General features: G+C 42.9%; 1 protein-coding gene across 2 annotated transcripts; it reads right to left on the reverse strand.

The window, feature by feature from the left end:
• Window positions 1–3,240: 3,240 nt before the first annotated feature.
• On the reverse strand, window positions 3,241–17,589 carry LOC122883755 (renin binding protein). Of its 2 annotated transcripts, XM_044212875.1 has the most exons (12): window positions 17,450–17,589; window positions 15,739–15,914; window positions 13,579–13,684; window positions 13,369–13,444; window positions 13,196–13,271; window positions 11,301–11,482; window positions 9,408–9,635; window positions 8,136–8,217; window positions 7,820–7,995; window positions 7,530–7,661; window positions 5,291–5,378; window positions 3,241–4,259 (listed from the first exon to the last, which is right to left on the reverse strand). In XM_044212875.1, exons 3-12 carry the CDS (start codon window positions 13,677–13,679, stop codon window positions 4,186–4,188), a joined length of 1,215 nt encoding a protein of 404 aa, XP_044068810.1. In that variant the 5' UTR covers window positions 13,680–13,684; window positions 15,739–15,914; window positions 17,450–17,589; the 3' UTR covers window positions 3,241–4,185. The 2 variants fall into 2 exon arrangements, with proteins under 2 accessions (XP_044068810.1, XP_044068811.1); XM_044212876.1 differs by lacking the exon at window positions 17,450–17,589 and having other exon boundaries at window positions 15,593–15,760.
• Between the last annotated feature and the right edge of the window lie 559 nt (window positions 17,590–18,148).

Here is an 18,148-nt window from a genome sequence, read left to right on the forward strand (position 1 = left end):
TAATATTTAACGCTAAATTGTACGACATTAGTCTCATGCTGTGCAATGACGGTTTAATCTGTTAACAAACATCCTGTGCGGTTGATAATAATAATAATAATAATAATAAAGCTTATTTATATTATCAAAACGAGAAATTACGGATTGCTTTGAGTCACAAGGCAGACATAAAACGAACAAAGGGTCGAATACGACACCAGATACACACACATCTATATAATTAATCAATAAATAAAGGTTTTAAGACGCCTAATTACAACTTGATAACGTTTATCAGCCAGAGTCCAAGAATTCCAGAAAACCTATTAAAACAATAACACAACGTTTGTGTTCCTTGATCCGGCGACAGCCAGGTGTTACCCATGATGCCCTGGGCCTTGCAGTCGGTGGAGTGCAGCGCGAGAAACACTGCTGCGCATGTTCAGTGGGCCGCAGACCCTGGACGTAAACCTGGAAGTGCACCGGGCTTTGAAGCCAATTTGACTTAGTGGCCAAACCGTGGATTTACATTTAGTGCGCTTGCGCCTGCGGGGCCGCACAATGCGGAAGCTATAGGAAGATCCGGGTAATTTTATACCAGGAAGTCACATTTTTTTGGCTTCATGCGCCACTGAGCAGCTTCCATAGGAATGAACGGGGCCCCGCCTCGGACGCTGTGTCCAGGGGCGCGTTCAGTCTGAAAACGGAGTGCACCGTTTTGCTACGGTTTCCGGGTCGAACGATGTGTTCAACTGAACGCAGCCCAGTCCTCTTTGTACATCCGTGGCCTGACCAGGCACCTCTGTCCTCAGCGGCGGCAGTTGGTCTTCTTCGTGTCGTTTTTGCGTGAACGTCTACATTGCGCATATGCAAAGTCCCTTTGTGGCAGAAGATGGAAAAGATGAAACACAACAACTTGATTCACTGATTAAAGTGAAATCTGATCATATTTTATGGAGAAAATATTTTCTGGTTTTCCCTCTGACGTCCTTCGGCCGCTCTGCCTCAAGATATCACCATAGCTCAGTTAGCCGTGCAGCTAACGTAGCCGTCCTATTAGCTGACTTTGCCCGGACCGGAGGTGCTCTTGCGGAGAGCCGCCATTTTGTGTCTGCAGCTAGGTACTCCTGGACTCACCTCAATCATGACGTGAAACCTCCTTTTTATAGCATCAACTGCCTAAAATGACAGAAACCATCTGCTAACGTGGAGGGGGCGGGTCTGTAGGGAACTTTTTTAAGTCGTATCCATTTTTCCAAAAAACTACAACATCCATGATGACAGCTGATTGACAGATGACAGAAGCCGCAATGACAAGTAAAGGGATCCAATGTTATGCAAAAGCCTAATTTGAATTCCAGTAAAATCCTATTCTCAATCCTGCCACACTGTTAGGCTGCAGCTACACTTCATTTCATATAGTTACAGTTTGAGATACAAAGACGCTACCTATTAGGACTGCAATGATCTGATTATACACTGTCACATGTCAGAAAGTTTTGCAGAAATGTGTACGGTTACACAACAGAGTTGGCCAGTATGTTACGCTGAGTAAGGCTGCTTGACGTGCAGACAGAACTTGGTGCCAGCAGCTGCATCTCTGCATGAGAATATGTTCACCAACAAAAAACCCATCTGCCCGCATCAGAGAGCTGTGTGTGAGAACTAAATAATCATAAAAATAACCAGTAACAACAAAGAAATGCATAGGCTATGTCATTTTACTGTCGTGAATATAACAGCCTACTGCATGGTCGAATCTACAACGTGTGTAGTTTAAACTAAAAGTTTTTGCTTGGAAAATGGCGTTTTGTTGCAATGTTATGACGAAGTGGTATGTCCCAACTGTATGCATCCTGCATGCAGCAGTAGGCGTCGTTCCGCGGGATAACCGTGGGGCCACTGACCGGAGATGCTCTTGCGGAGAGCCGCCATTTTGTGTCATGCTTCCTGCATGCAGCAGTAGGCGTCGTTCCGCGGGATAACCGTGGGGCCACTGACCGGAGATGCTCTTGCGGAGAGCCGCCATTTTGTGTCATGCTTCCTGCATGCAGCAGTAGGCGCCGTTCCTTCTTTGCTCGTGTCTGGCTGAAGTGCTGGAAGACTAGGCGCATGTTTGGAGCAATAGAGCTCAACATGTATATTTCAGATCATCCGTACCACGAAGCGGGCATGGACGGAGGGAGCATGATCAAGTCAAACGTCCCTCTTCCTCTACCTTCTTTGGAATAAAATATAAGGAGCGAGACGCCTTCAATGTCCGGCCACTTGATCTCAAACCGTGAACTAAAAATGAAAGCTTCCATGAATAAACTGCTCAGTGCAAGCTCATCATGTATGCACTTAGTGGACTTGACGCTACCCCATTACTTTGTGTAGATATAGATAAGCTTTTGTGCTGATATTATTATATTTTATCAAAGGCAAAGTGCTGTCTGTGCTATGTTTTACGATCTGTGCGGTGCTGCTGTCTTGTCCAGGACACTCCTGTAATGTCAGTGAGGCAGAAAGTTATTTTTTCAAAAGCAAAACCAAACCACACCAAAAAATGAAATTGCATTGTGTTTTCATTGTGTTTCTTACACCTACTGGTATCTCGCCATACAGACAGATAAAATATGGTTTTGTGTTGAAGCGACCCTTTAATGCTTGAATACGGTGTAGCGCACTTCTGGACTTATCAACAGATTGAATTAGACATCTTCATCTAGATGAAGGAACATTAGTGATAAAGCGATTTGCAAATACATTCAATAGTTCATGTAAAAATAGAATTTGCAGAGATTGCTGGCATAGAAATGGGCAAAAACTCGTATCACGCAGGAAATTACCTTTTAACAATTCACAGTTCTGTAGTCAGTGAATTTCTTGTAACCCCAAGAAAAAAAATGTGTGATTTACCAGATTCCACTGATATATGCATAGATTTTAAAGCTGCACCATGCAAACGCGTACAATGGCTCACATGATTCTGTGTAATGTCGAAGGTGTAACTGGTAGAGACAAGCCGACCCCCGCAGCTCTACAGAGCTTTTTAGCGTCTTTCAGCTCGTTGTTTTGGTTTTACGTCGCACAGCTTGTTTACTGTTTTGGTTCAGATTCATCACTCTCATCACGCTGATTTGGACAGTATGTCCCGTGTGTGGCGTGTTTCGGTGCTCAGCTTGTCGTGCAGTTCTGTGGCCAAAAAGCAAAAAACAAACAAATTTTAAATTTGCGCTGGCTTCACAAAACGTCCTCCAATGACCTGTCATACCTGTCTAATTACAAATGAATTCAATGAATTTATTTGAATACATCACACTGCACATTTAATCATCAGCTGTAATATCTCAATATACAATTCATTTAGTGGCCTGTGAGTCTACAGATGCCTGCATGCATGTCACCAGCACTAAGACGCTGTAGCTTTAATTTATCGCTAACATACATTATGGTTCACCTGTACGTTGGTATTCTTGAAAAAGCAAACATTTAGCAGAGTTACTACATTAGCTGTATAAAATGGAATGAACAGGATGTAAAGATACATGCTCTTTAAAAGGTCTTTAATCTCGGAAGTTCAGTGTGCATGTAGAAGGCACGTTTTGACATATGACATTTGTTTTTTGGTGTTAATGTTTCAGTACGTAAGAGGGAGGGACAGTGTTTCAGTGGTTGTCACCTCACAGCACGAAAGGTCCTGGGATGGAACTCGATCGAGCGTGCGAAGGTTGTCAGTGTCAGCGTGAATGTCAGCCCTGATGCAGAACTGTCAGAGGTATCCTGGATCGTCGTCTCCCGCGATTTGGACATTTCAGTGCCTGAGCAGCTCATAAAATTCATCACGGGAAGAATGTTAACAATACAGACGGGAGGATATCGTCTCAGCGGCTTAAAGGGAGAAAATAAAGAGAAAACAAGACGCCAGGCGTGTGCAAAGTCACAAAAAACATGATGTAGTCTGACCAAGAAAGGTATCTTACATTAATGTCAATACAAGCTGCCTGTGGTGGCCAGAAGATATATAAAGAAGACTGTTTTATGCCGTAAACAACTAATCTTGAGCCGCTCAGTCACTTTCGATGAGGTGAAACAACTTTACAGCAATGCAGATTTGAAAATTTGTGCAATTTTGTTTTATACCCTGATTATTGTGGTTTGATTTAGTGAACAGACCCACAAATCAGATTCAATCCCATGATTATAACACCCAAGTCAGAATGCTCAGTCCCTGTTTGCCAGCAGATCATCCAGAATACGCTCACACATGTACAGGCAGCGAGGCACGTGGAAGAACCCTGAAGAAGAGAAGACAAACAATTATTTTACCAACCGGGCAAAGCAGGAAACCGCCCCAGGGTCCCAGATTCTCAGGGGACCCGAAGGCTCCGGGTTCACCGTGTACCACAGAGTTTATGGTCATTTGTTTGCTGATAGTGTATGCACCACTAAAGAACAGCATAAACTGAAATTATAAAGGCCTTAAAGGGGAACTCCACCAATTCTCCACCTCAGCGTCTGTCTCCAGGTGTCTCCAGGTGTCTCCAGGTGTCTCCAGGTGTCTCCAGGTGTCGGGCAGTTCTGCTGCAGATGTTTTAAAGCAGTATGAAGCCTTCAGTGTCTCAGAGGGAGCTGTGTGAAGTCTGATAAATTTCCTAAAGTGATGTCACTCGAGTCGGCGTCGGTCGGGGCTGAAGACTACAAGTCTGAAGACGAAACCAAAGTGTTGGTGTGGAGTCAGAAAGCAGCGAGCTCAGCAGAGCTCTGCAGCCGCTGCTCGTCTCTGCTGCAGGCTGCAGGCTACGTTAGCTGCTGCTAGCATAACACACCTGAAACTCAGACCGAACAGCTGTCAGAGGAAGAGGTGCATTGTGGGTAATGTAGGCGCCAGGTTTTGACAAGGAAGAAGAATGTGTGGATAAAAAAGACGACGTCTCTGGTTCTGCTGCAGCGATTTGGATCCTGACAAGTGTCATCACTTTATCAGACTCCACTCAGCTCCCTCTGAGATACTAAAGGCTTTTATTACTTTAAAACATCTGCAGTAAAACTCCCCAACACCTGGAGACACACTTTGATGTGTAAAAGCGGTGGAGTTGCCCTTTAAGACAAACTGAGAGTCTTGGTTTCACACAGAGCTCAAACCTAACAGGACTACTACGAGGACTTCTCTGTGCCCGGCTGTTGTTGGTCAAGAAATGCATCTAAAAACTACAGTACCCATCAGCAATTCATTAAGGTCATTTGACAGGTTCTTCTGTTGCTTTGGCATTCAATCAATTCTACATCTTATTTATATATATATATATATATATATATATATTCTTACCTTTAAAGGGGCCTCCTTTAAAATCCAGCACTACTTTCCCTTCTTGTGTCAAATAGCCAAACCACTCGCCGCTCTCAGCATCAGGAAACTGCACAAAATCATGCGCACGTACAGTACATTAGTGCACTGTTATATATATAGATGTGTGTATTTTTTACATTCATAAAATCAACTTTTATCAAGCTTCAAAGGTCCCATCTCCCTTAGTCACTCACATAAAGTATATTTGAATGTTTGAATGTTACGTAATTTATGCTTGAATAGTAATGGTACTAAACACAGGACAGGTTTATGAGCTGGTTTGTAAAACTGTGGATGGTTAAAGGAATAGTTCAGTCTCATGTCTGTATGGAACTGGAGTCAGGACGGGGTTAGCCTAGCTTAGCATAAAGACTGGAAGCAGGGGGAAACAGCTAGCCTGGCTCTGTCCAAAGTTAAAAATACACCTACCAGCACCTCTAAAGCTCAGCGTGGCGTATTTGATGGTGGCCGAATTGAAGAATGGAAACTTTGAATTTGTAAACTATCATGAACGTTATTCCTTCAGTTGGTAATGTTTACTGCTGCGCCCAAAAACATTAAACTTCAAGAGTTGTGAACGGAGTCTGGCATTACGCTGCGAACGGAACATCCATTTAGGCTACTGCACATTTCAGTAAATAGTGTCTGATGGTTCGTTTATAATAACTAATAACAATAATTACTAAGTTCTGTAGCACTAGTTAATCTGTAATTATAGAGGCTACACCTTCATTTCTCAGGTTCAGATTAAGGTGGAATTATTATGGAACCGGTAACTTTAAACAGCTGGATTTGATCCTCAACTGAATGAAATGAAGCTCTATGCATCTGCTCTCACATTCAAACTTAACAGTTTATTTAAGTGAACTGTTCCTTAATCCTGCAAGTTAAGGCCTCAAATTACGAGATATAAAGGAGTTAAATGTGAGTTTATAACAAGATGTGTAGATTATGTGAAGATTTTGAAGATTTTTAATAGAGTGTGTTCAAGATGTCACACATACCAAACTCCATTGAAAAAAACTATAATATCTTTCAAAAAAAACTTACATCCGCTGTATTCATCACTGAGTAACATACTGATCAAAACATTTAAAGCCTTTTAATGGATGTTGTGTAAATGATTATGTTTGATATTCATTTACCTCCTAAACAGTTTATTTATCACAAACATATGGCGTCATTTTTTCGGCACAAATTCTACCGTAATTCTGCTGTAACACGTTGATCGATGCTCTGCAGTAGTCTACTGGTTTCCATGACAACCACAGTAAAAAATAAACATTTTAAGAAAAATGCAGCATATGTCCCATTTATGCACATTCGGCAGATGTTTTAATGCAGATTCTGTAAATCCTGTACGTGTTCAGGAGGTTCTTGATGTAGGGGAGCCGCAGTGTTTCCCAGATATTATCATTTTTTGTAGGTTCAAATTGCAGTTTGATTTGAATTTGAGAGAAAAAAGATGCATTTAAATGTTAAGTGCATGCCCCCGGACCACCATAGAGGGTTTGGAATCCCCCCACCATAGTTTCACAAAATAGGGGCCCCCAAAAAGCTTGAAATGGCCCTGCCAGCATGTGACCCACAAATAGCTGTTTTTGCATTTGTGACGACTCCTGTGTGTCTACTCTGCCCGTCTTGTTTGGTGTCTTGTCTCTAGACGTCGTCAGGGAGAGGAGTTTCACCTGGGTCTCTCTCTCACCTTTGTTTGTTTGGTTTGCTTTGTTTTCAGCATACAATATTCTTCAGTCATCCACGCAAACACCTACATTACTGATCTCACTGATTTCCACATGATTTGGCTTTATTATGTAAATACTTTACGTTAATAAATCGTTTGCACTTTTGGTTCAAGCCGCATGTGTGTTCTTCCACGTTCTTTGTCTGAACCGTGAGCCAGTTTACGACACATTTCTGTTTGGATTAAACAAACAGATGCAACGTGTCAATCAGAGAGCTTCAGAGGTGCTGGTAGGTGTATTTTTGAACGTTGGACAGAGCCAGGCTAGCTGTTTCCCCCTGCTTACAGCCATTATGCTAAGCTAGGCTAAGCACGTCCTGACTCCAGCTCCAGACATGAGAGTGATCTCCATCTTCTCATCTCACCCTCAGAAAGAAAGAGAATCAGTGTACTTCTTAAATGTACCTTGAAATAAGTAATGAAAAATGTACAGTTGTCCTACGGTGGCTTGTTGGCACTGCAGTGCGAACTCACATGGCTAAAGGTGTATTCATAAACTTGAGCGAATCTCTCCAGCAGCTCTGGCCTCTTGGTTTGACTGTAGGCCATCAGGAAGGCGATGACAGCCTCACAGTGAGGCCACCACAGCTTCATACTCCACTCCAACTGGTCAAATACACAAGCAGTATCAGATGCATCAGTTGGATGCATTTTATAAACCTTGGTGATCAACCAGATGCAAACAATATCTACTATTACAAGCCAAATGCAACAGCATCCACTGCCTAAAGGAAAACAGCATCACGCGTAGATGATTGATTCACCTGTGTGGGGCAGTGACCATCCACATCCAGGAAGTAGAAGAGGCCACCATGCTCTTTATCCCAGCCGTACTGATAAGGGAGCTCCACAAACTTGTTAATGGCAGTCCTCTGGAGCTCCTCGTCCCCCCGCTCTGCACTGAACTGCAGCAGGAACCAGCCGGCTTCCAGGGCATGGCCTGAGTCAGCACGGGTTAGTGTGTGGGGAACAAACGTGGAAAATGTTGAGGTAGGCAACAAAGAACAGGAAAAGAGCTCAACCCAAGCTTCCCTATGCCCTCACTGTGCTTGACTGGTCAGCAGGCAGTGGACTGGTTACCTGGGTTCTGCAGTCGGCCCTGGCACCCCGGCAGCTCTGCTCCCTCCAGTGACACGTTCTCCAAAATAGCTGTGCCGTCTCTCTGTGAGAAGTTACAGAAGAAGAAAAATTATAGTTAAAAGTTATATTCAGTTTTGTATTATTAAACAACTTGCACTAATTGGACAATCTACTAATACACAGTCGGACTGAAACTGTTACTGCTGGCTTCTGTTCCAGAGGGAGGAAAACCACATTCAAAAGCACACTGATTTATACATAAGTAATAATGCAAATTACTAAAAACCCAGCCTTACAACGCGGCCTAGCTCGACAGCATGTTGTGTGTTTCACTAACAGCCTGTTATGAGATCTGAGGTGCGTACAGTGTTGCACTGATGGCCAGAGCAACGAAAATAAAATGAAAAGCTATAATTTTCCTTTAAGATTATTGACACATTTGTTTGGGTGACAAAGTCCTTGAATGGACAACTTATATGTCAACTTACATGGACAACAAAGCATCAAGTGGCATGATACTGGTGGAATCAGGAAGACAGATCAAGTCGCTTTTAAAAGGTGAAACATTTGTTTTGCTGTGTTTCACTGTAGTTGCCTTGCAGAAATAAAGGTTTGTAACTCCTAGCTTCTCCACAGCAGAGCTAAATACAGTACGTCCATGCTGCGCTTTGGCCTCCTTACAACTCTGAAGCTCTGGCTGAAGTAGCATATTTAGCATTTTAGTGCTGACACTGAGGACACTCTGCACTGAGTGTATTTTCTGTCGATGGTTTTATACTCTTCTTTGGCTGTGACTCTGGGTCTCCATTGAAATCCACTGTAATGGCCTGGTCACACCAATATTTTAAGTGGCGCAATTTCAAAGCAAAGTCACTTCCTTTCAATGGAAGCAGAGGATCAGCTTGCAGAGAGGAAGCCAGTCAGCTCAAATCTTTTGCTTCAAGTTCAGATTTGGTGAATTTTGACATGAAAATAAGTTAGCAACTCAGCTAGTTTGAAAAGTTATAATAGCATGATAGCATGTTCCCAGTTGGCTAGAGTGTTAGCAGTTAGCTCGCCAGCTACAGTATTTCGCCAGCTAGCCCTGCGAGTAGTCACCGCGCCATCAAGCCTAGCACCATCTGGTGAGGGTGCGCAAGTGAACTTTGCTGTGCTACTTTCTGGTGTGATCGGGCCCTCACTGCTGTGAATCCAAGCTGACTACAGTTGAGACAAGATACAGGAAGAGCCACGTTAACCACAAAGCATCAGTCATGCTCTCCGTGTCCATACCTGGATGTGCTGTAGAATCTGCTGAACACACCAGCTGCCCAGCTCTCTGTACTTCTGGACCACCTCTGGCCCCCGGCCTTCAGTTAGCTGTTGCACCAGACACAACAGCATCATGGGAACTGCCATGCTGTTGGTGGGAACGTCTCCGGGAAGCTGGGGCCGGCCTAGACCTGACGAGTCCTCCTGAACCCAGTAGATCAACTGCTCCATCATCTGTACAGCTTCCAGCTAGCAACACAACAGAGCAGAGGCCAGCCTATCAGCGGGATGGTGCGATAACGTTGTGGGAATGGGAGGGCGGTTGTAGAAGGATCAAGCATGTTCAGGCATGTTTTTATTACCCAGCTGAATCACTGAACTGTAAATGTCTGCATAACACACGGCATGTTAGCTAGCAATGCAACACATCAGCCCCCAACTCCCTACTAATTCACATTGTACTTTAAAGACTGGTGCTGACAGGGGGGCTCTAGAAATGGCAATGTCCACCACTTTGATCCACACCATCTCAATAACTATTGGATGGATTACCATGGAATTTCGTAAAAATATTTTCAGTCCCCAGAGGATGAATCCTAATCACTTTTCATCTGTCGCCACCACGATTAGGGCTGTACCGAATGTCTTATTTTTTTACATTCGAAGCTTCGAATGTCTGTCATCATATTTTATAACGTCATCACCCTAATAAAAACTTTTAAACCCAAGCACCCAAAGTCAGCTGAATGTCCGTGGGCAAGTCGTTTAACGTCACCTGACGCACAAATCATGGCTGGAACAGTGTTGTGTGGCCCAGTGTTGCTGCAGATATTCATGGTGCGAAGCAGATGAACCCTAATACTTTTCCTTCAGCACCACTAGCAGGTCATTTCAATTTTAAATGTGTCTAACAATTGCTTTATGACCAAATACCCGCAAAACTAATGACATTCCCATCAGTCTCAGCTGCACTTTGTGTTTAGTGCTAATTAGCAGGCTAATACGCTAAACTAACAGGGTTAACGTGTAAACATTACCTGATAAACATCAGCATGTTAGCATTGTCATTGTGAGCCCGTTAGAATCCTGATGTTAGCATTTAGCTAAAAGCACCGCTTTGCCTACGTACAGCTTCACAGAGCTGCTAGCATGACTGACGTCTCGCAGTCTTGTTAATGTATGGGCACTGCTTTAAACTGGAGGCAGGTATGCCCCACAGCCTATTTTCATTGTTACAGCATAGATTATTGTATCGAAGGCTCAATTTTGTTAAACAATTAAAAGGTTTTAGGCGGACATGGGTGCATTTACGAATTAAGACTGAAGGGCTAAAAGTCTATCAGTCTCAGTTTGTAGAGGGGAAAAACATACAGTACAAAACACACAAAGTAAAATTAATATTATGAATTTGCTATTGGTATATTTTGATATATCTTCAGATAAGGTCGTGTAAACTACATATCACTGTATTTCCTAGCGAGTACTAGATATTAAGTGGTCTGAGTGTCACACTGTCACAACAATGTCAAAATGAGATTTGGGACCATTTTGGGGGAACCATGATCCAAATGTGCAAAAAATGGGGAACTAGTTTTACCGTAGCTTGACGAGTTTCAACATCTGTTTCTGTTTTTGCACTATCAGCATAAAAGTAGCACAGATCCAGTACATGTAACATTTATCCTCTTTAAGCCAGGATTGCTGTGTCTACAGAGAAGCTCAGATCCAATGAATCCCCCATGCAGCTCTAAAATACTGCAGTATGCACGTGATTAAGTGATTTGTTACTCATAGATGAAGGTCAGTTCATCCCCACAATATGAAAATGTTGTTTAAATGAACATACAGATGATTTTATAATTCTTGGAGTCATAGCAATCAGCGTTTTTTTGTTCCACTGAAAATTCTTCGTACCTGCATGTCCTTGTCAGCAGTGACTCTGCTCAGCTCATCCATGGCCATGATGTAGAAACACTCACTGAATATAGTCCTCTGAATTTTGACTGCTTTACCATCTCTCGTTAAGCAGAAGGCACACTTCCACTGGCCACTGCTGCCGCTGGACACACGAGCAAACTTCCTCAGGAATGCTGCTCCTAAGATGCAAACAGAACAAAGGAACATTAGCTAACGATTAGACATTCAGACACAGGTGGAACATGCAAATGTTTGTTACGACGTGACAGGACCGTCACAGAAAGACGATGCTGGCACGTTTGTGCTGCTGGAGAACAGTGGATAACAAAAAAACAACACATCACCGAACACAAATTGAGCCTAGAAATACAACAACCAACAGCTGGGTTTTAAGTGTTATGTAGTGGAAATGTTCGTCAATATATTGTTGTCATGTGAAAGATGTTTAACTCCAAATCTTAGCTGAGTACATGTTTTGATCTCAATTAAGAGAAGCTACGCTGCTCTGTGGGCACATCCTGCTGCCGCTGGCCTTTCAAAGCTTCCTAACATCACAAATAAATGGTGGTCAAGCTAAAAGCATTTGGTTCCTGTTAAAGGTGACATTTTGTAGATCCAAGGTTTCCACTCAACAGTGAGGACATGTTGTGCACTTCACTGTGTGCAGACAGTACAGAGGAAACACTATCATGACTGCCATTAATCACCTAAGTCTACAGAGAACACAGCGCTGCACCATCTGTTGCAAAGATCTACCTGTGGATGTGTGAGTTCACATCAAACAAATGTTAGGCTCCAGCTTAGTAACAGCTTAATCAACTGCGAAGAACTAATTAGTCTCTAATTTGCACTCTGTGTTTAGCTACATTTTAAATGTTAAATTATTTTTATTTACAAATGTTGCCAACGGATGCATTCTGATGACTCGGGGGAGGGTCATTTGTAAAAATATTAAAGCTCTGCTAGCAGCTTCTCGAGGCGGCCATCTTCATTACACACAATAATATGAAAGTCATGACTTTGCTGTCGCTCCAGAGGCTCACCAGTACTGAGGCTAAACTGATCTGGGCTCATTAAAACAAAAGGGTCCATCCTCTGGGGAGCATGAGTGTCAAACATAAATAGAAACCAACACTGGCGAGGTTGGCCGGTCCAGACTGAAACACGCTTGCTGTGAAAACGTATTGTGTCAACGTCTCCTCATTCAATGGTTCGAAGATATCTTACGAAAAGTAATGCTCCATTTTTCGTGCATAATCCTACGAATGTCCAGCAACCAGCAACAGGCGCACCGGACCTTCGTCGTCATGGTAACAATGAACACGTGGTTAACGTTGTGAAACGGTCGTAGTTTGGTTAGGTTTAGGAAAAGCTCACGGCTACAGTTAAAATAAGTAAGTCACGTGATGTAAACACATAAGTCATGCGAAGTAAATCAAGTAACTTAAAATAAAAACATGGACCATGATGCTCTTTATACTTCCTCCTTTGATCCCGTCATAATGACTGAGGCCACTCGAGGTCGCCGCCTAATGATAAATGTAACTGCCTCGTGGCTCCCGATTACGTGGGTTATAGACGAATTATAGTGCATTACTTTTCGTAGGTGTAACTATGAAAAGTGAATGAGAACAGCCTCTTTGTGTAAGTGGAAAGTTCAGCATTATGTTGATGCTAGATGACATCAGGATTCATGCTCTGGGCTCCGTGAATATGAATATACAGCAAATGTCATCTCAGTCTGGCAGGAGACTGTTGATATATCTCACTCTGGTGAACGAGACTAACAAATGCTGTGTAGCTTTTGATGAACCCAGTTCTTGGTGGTGGTCTCGGACCTGTTCTGACTCAACAGGTTAAACCAGCAGAATCAACTTTACATTCACACACACCGGCTTTTGCTGCTTCAAGGATTTCAGGCTTGCGGAAGCGATCCATGGTTCTGTACAGGCGACAATACATCCACACCTGTGAAAGACACAAGACAAAATATTCACATCTGTTGACCACATTTCATACAGTGGATTAGTTGTTCTCCACAGCCAGTGTCACTGCAGAGACTTACCTGCCGACCCTGCAGCCAGACGTACTTCAGCTCATCGTAAACCTTCCCATCCCTCCCAATACAAGTGAAGAAGCCTCTGAAACAGGAAGACTCGAGTTCATCACATGCATACAGACTGCAAGCACACTACAAACAGTTGATAGTATTACTTAAAGCCACAAGCAGACCATATTTTCATTTCCAAAGCATTCACATGTGTAACTTCAGTACCCATGTTCAGTGTCATGAGAGTATTTGAGCCAGAAGTCCACTACTTTGTCCAGTTCTGTGCGAATCCGCTGTCGGCACTCCTCCAGCTGCAGCGCAGACATCGTTCCTTTCAAAAAGAACATGAACATCAGTTTGGGATAACAGGTTTGATGTTTGACACTCCCTTGTTTACTCTTGCCTTACTTACAAGAATATTTAACACCTTGCGGAACACGAATGCAGACACTGAATCAAGTCTTCTGGTAAATTTGGGATATTATTTAGAACAAAAGTAATCTTGTTAAATAATAAATGTGACGAAATTGGCTCACTGTCATCCTCAGCTGCATATTTGGGTAAAACAATCATAAAAGGTATATATAATAAGTATCACACCACTGCTTAAAGTTGAGCTTAGCTTGGTGTACTGGCTGCAGGCTGAATTTAAGACTGCTCTGTTCAGACCTGTCTACTTTGCCCACATGTAAGGCAACATTCATTTGACAGATGTTTGAAAGGAGTGTATCAGTTTGTTGGTGTTTAGTCTGATATGGGGCCAATATCGCAGCTATATAATTCGCGAACACGTGTGGACAGCTGTGGAACTGTAAGTGTACAAGAATCTGTAAATGTAAAGCGTAATGTAAATGTTTTTTTTATTAAATGAATAAAAAGTATTTAGTGGGAAAGACAGAGAATTGGCTCTCTCTATTGTCATTTTCCATGTGACCTTTGCTGGTGTCTAACTTCTGCAAATTCTAGCCGTCTGTCTGTCTGTCGCCGGAGGTTTTCAAGATTTCCCACCGCAGACATCGCTGCCTCTTCGTCCTTCGTGTGTGGAAAGCGTTAAGACGTTTAAATGGAGACACAAATCATTTGCATGTGCACAATGTTGACGCAGTGTGGAAATCTCAGCTGCATTTTGTTGTGTCACTAAATAAAAGCCCAGTTATTTATGATTCCTAACTGTGTGCCTGCACTCGTGCTCATTTAACCGTCACTGCTATCAAAACACACTCTCTCTCTCTCTCTCTCTCTCTCTATATATATATATATATATATATAAACTGTATTTTGGAATATTTCTACACTGCCAACTCGACATCTTCTCTCTCCAGTAGTTCTGTGCTTTCTCGTCTCTCTCCTCTCTCCTTCTGTCACTTTCAGCAGGTATTTCTGCCTCCAGAGCTGCAGAGTCTGGATCTGTGGTTGTGGGCCACCTGCTGCCCCCGTGTTCCTGCAGAGTCTGGATCTGTGGTTGTGGGCCACCTGCTGCCCCCCGTGTTCCTGCAGAGTCTGGATCTGTGGTTGTGGGCCACCTGCTGCCCCCGTGTTCCTGCAGAGTCTGGATCTGTGGACAACTGCTACTACAGTTGTCGACAACTGCTACTACAGTTGTCGTTATTGGCTCTGTTACTGATGCTGACATTATTCTTCCTATAGCTGTCATTCCTATTATTACTAATTTATTAATATTAACACTACCATTACATTATTACTATTTTAAAATTCTAGGTGGTATTTGCATTGTGCCCCCCCCTCCTCTTTGGTTCTGCTCAAGGTTTCTGCCTCTTAAAGGAAGTTTTTTCTTGCAGCTGTTGCCAAGTGCTTGCTCATGGTGGGATTTGTTGGGTCTCTGTAATTAATATTATAAAGAGTTCGGTCTCGACCTGCTCTGGAGGAAAAGTGCAGTGAGATAACTTCTGTTATGAACTGGCGCTATATAAATACAACTGAACTGAATTGAAAGTTCCTTTGTAGATTAATACTCACACACAACACATGTGATCAGTTTATATGAAACACTGTTACAGATTACACAACAGGATAGAAAGTAGTTAAGCACCTCCACCACCTAATATAGACATTCTGCATAATCTGTATTTCTACAGACAATTAGCTGATAATACCTTTTAAATGTACATTTTAACTCCAGGACTTTAACTTATAATACAGTATTTTGACTGTCCTGTTATTACTGATAAAGTTTTTTTGTTTTTTTGTGACTTTAACTTTGAAGACTGAACGCACAAACCGGAATATTGTCATCTTGCTTTGCCAGCTTGTCGCATCTTTAGCCATAAAAAAAAATCAGTAGTCAAGTGAGCTGTAGCCATATCTTAGTTTGGAAAGTACAGCGTGCTGTCCTGCAGTGCTCAGTGAGAAGACCAAGCCTCTTACCTCCGGGTCCAGCAGCTCAGACGGAGCAGAGACGTCCTGCAGCTGGTCTGGTCTGTGTGACCAGCTGTCATGTGACCAGCTGTCATGTGACCAGCTGCTGCTGCAGAGGCTCTGCCGGAGGAAGTGGAAGCGGATCACAGCGAGGACGGACTGATCCTGCTGAAGTCAATGCGACTCTGAAGCAACAGAGTGGAATTTGCACATGTGGCAGAAAATGTAGATTACATTATTGTTTTGAAGATCCTGCAGGACAGAGGTCAGGAAGTGGACCAGGAGGGGGTTCACAGTCATGTTAGCAATGCGAGGGAGAACAGGGCATATTATTAGAGAAATCAAACAAGAAAAACGGAATAAAGATTTTTTAAATATCAGAAAATCGGAGTAAATATAAAAACGAATAGATAAACAGAAACTCGTGTTCAGGCTACAGAACACATTCAACATACAGACAAACTGCGTGTTAACACAGATTGAAACAAGTAAAAAGGTCTTACACTCATACTGGAGGCAAGGACATAATAAACAGTTTATTATTAATAGTTATATTGTTTTTCCAGTGTAGGAAATACCAAATGCACAACTTGGATTCTGATATGAAGTAATATCAATAAATATCCACCATTTGTAATTCTAATAGCAATAAACAATACACATTTTTAGACCCTGCTCTTTGCTCTCATTTTTAAAAATAGTGGTGCAAAGGGCAACATGACTGATGTGAAGTTTCTGCAGGGGGGGGGGGCAGAATACATGAAGCACAACACAACGGCAGGCTAAGCAACATGAGAACAAGACTCGTAGTTCCCTCAGCGAGTCACCCTGTTTACGGCTGCAGGTACCAGGAGCCCTCCTGGCCCCCAGGGACCTGTACCTGCGCCCAGTGGGCAGTACAGTGAAGTACACTGAGTGGGTGTGTGATGTCCTGTGCTAGCAGCACAATAATGCTACTGTACTCTGATCATGACTGCATGTAAGCAGCAAAACTGAAAACTTCCCTTAATATTCCCCTTGATTCGAATAATCCAGAGACCACCTTAGTGTAAATGACTCAGTGTAATAACCAGTCTGCAACGGATCGAGCGACACTGTCTCTCTAATATCAGCTTTTGGGCGACGACAAAAGCTACAGCTGGCCACTTGTTATGTAGCAGTCCAGACCGAACCGCTATTACACCAAGTGACGTGTGTCCGAACGCGAGTTCTCACCATCAACCCCAGACAAGACTTTAATGTCAGCCATCTGTATACAGTGCAGCACACAGAGGAACAAAACAGTGTTTCCCCAAACTTTCTGTACGGTGTCAGAGCATAACAAACAGTGATGAATGAATACATTAATATGTTCTCTTAGACACACACGATTCAAAGAACGTACAGTTTTGTTGTGATTGGGTTAAAACATTAATACACATACAAGAAGCTTTCTGAAGGTCTATCAAGTCTGTGTATATCGTGTGCTACACAGAGTGAAACAAGACGCTATTACTGATGGTATTCAGCTTTTTCACAAATGTCTTTGGGAGGAAATGTTGTGACTGGAGACATGAAGGGTTCCTGCTGTGTTGTTGAGAAACCAGCAGGGGGCAGCACGAACGGTCCACTGTACCAGCATACGAGCTTCCTCTACTACCTGTCATTTGTTCATTTGCCACCAAAGACATAAAAACATACGGAGCTCATAGTCGTAGCAGTAATTATAAAGACACAGTACCAAAAGCAGCTGGCGGTCCACTGACTCCTGCTCCGTGACCTTTGACCTCTTCCCAGTGGATGCTGTGACTGGTTTTGGTGGCGTTCACAGACTGCGTGACGTAGTGCTCTGATCAGGTCATCTCACGATGCTGAGTCACTCAAAACTGCAATAAGAAAACCAAAGTGGCACAATCTTCAGTCATGCTGCGAGCCACACTGGGACGACATGCGTTCACTGGTGTAATGATCAGTGCATCATCACGGGTGTGATTCCTGTGCTGGGGAACGTTTTAGTGTGCGCAACGTGCCGTCCTCATTTAGTACAAAAGAGACGTCTGACTACTCTGAAGAGCCAAAGAATACAAAGACATTATACAATAATTACATGACCATTTTCACATTAAAGCAGCACTGATCAATATTTCTTTATGAAGATTGTGTCAGATAACTATGTGCTTTGTAAAAATGGGTCGCTCGTAGTGACACGTAGTGACATCCCAGAGTCATCCCCTACTCTGCAGTTCGCTTCAGCTCTACGGAGCTTTTTTGCCTCTTTCAGCTCGTTGTTTTGGTTTCATTTCACTTTTAATATTTCAGGAGAGGAGTTGATTGAGATGTTGATGTGTTCACCTGAGTCTCCTTCAGTTATCACTGTGGCTCAGAGCAATGAGCTTAACGAGCAGCAATGGGTAGTAGTGCTTGGAGGACTTTTTGTGCT

Source organism: Siniperca chuatsi, linkage group LG10, assembly GCF_020085105.1.
Source record: "Siniperca chuatsi isolate FFG_IHB_CAS linkage group LG10, ASM2008510v1, whole genome shotgun sequence".
Lineage (NCBI taxonomy): Eukaryota > Metazoa > Chordata > Actinopteri > Centrarchiformes > Sinipercidae > Siniperca > Siniperca chuatsi.

Excerpts from the sequence above, each read along its gene's own strand:
- LOC122883755 (XM_044212875.1), bottom strand. The coding sequence starts at position 13,679 with ATGTCTGCGCTGCAGCTGGAGGAGTGCCGACAGCGGATTCGCACAGAA. Across the intron at positions 13,445-13,578 it reads TCTCATGACACTGAACATGG|AGGCTTCTTCACTTGTATTG; the intron begins GTACTGAAGTTA and ends TTCCTGTTTCAG. Across the intron at positions 11,483-13,195 it reads CCTTGAAGCAGCAAAAGCCG|GAGCAGCATTCCTGAGGAAG; the intron begins GTGTGTGTGAAT and ends TTTGCATCTTAG.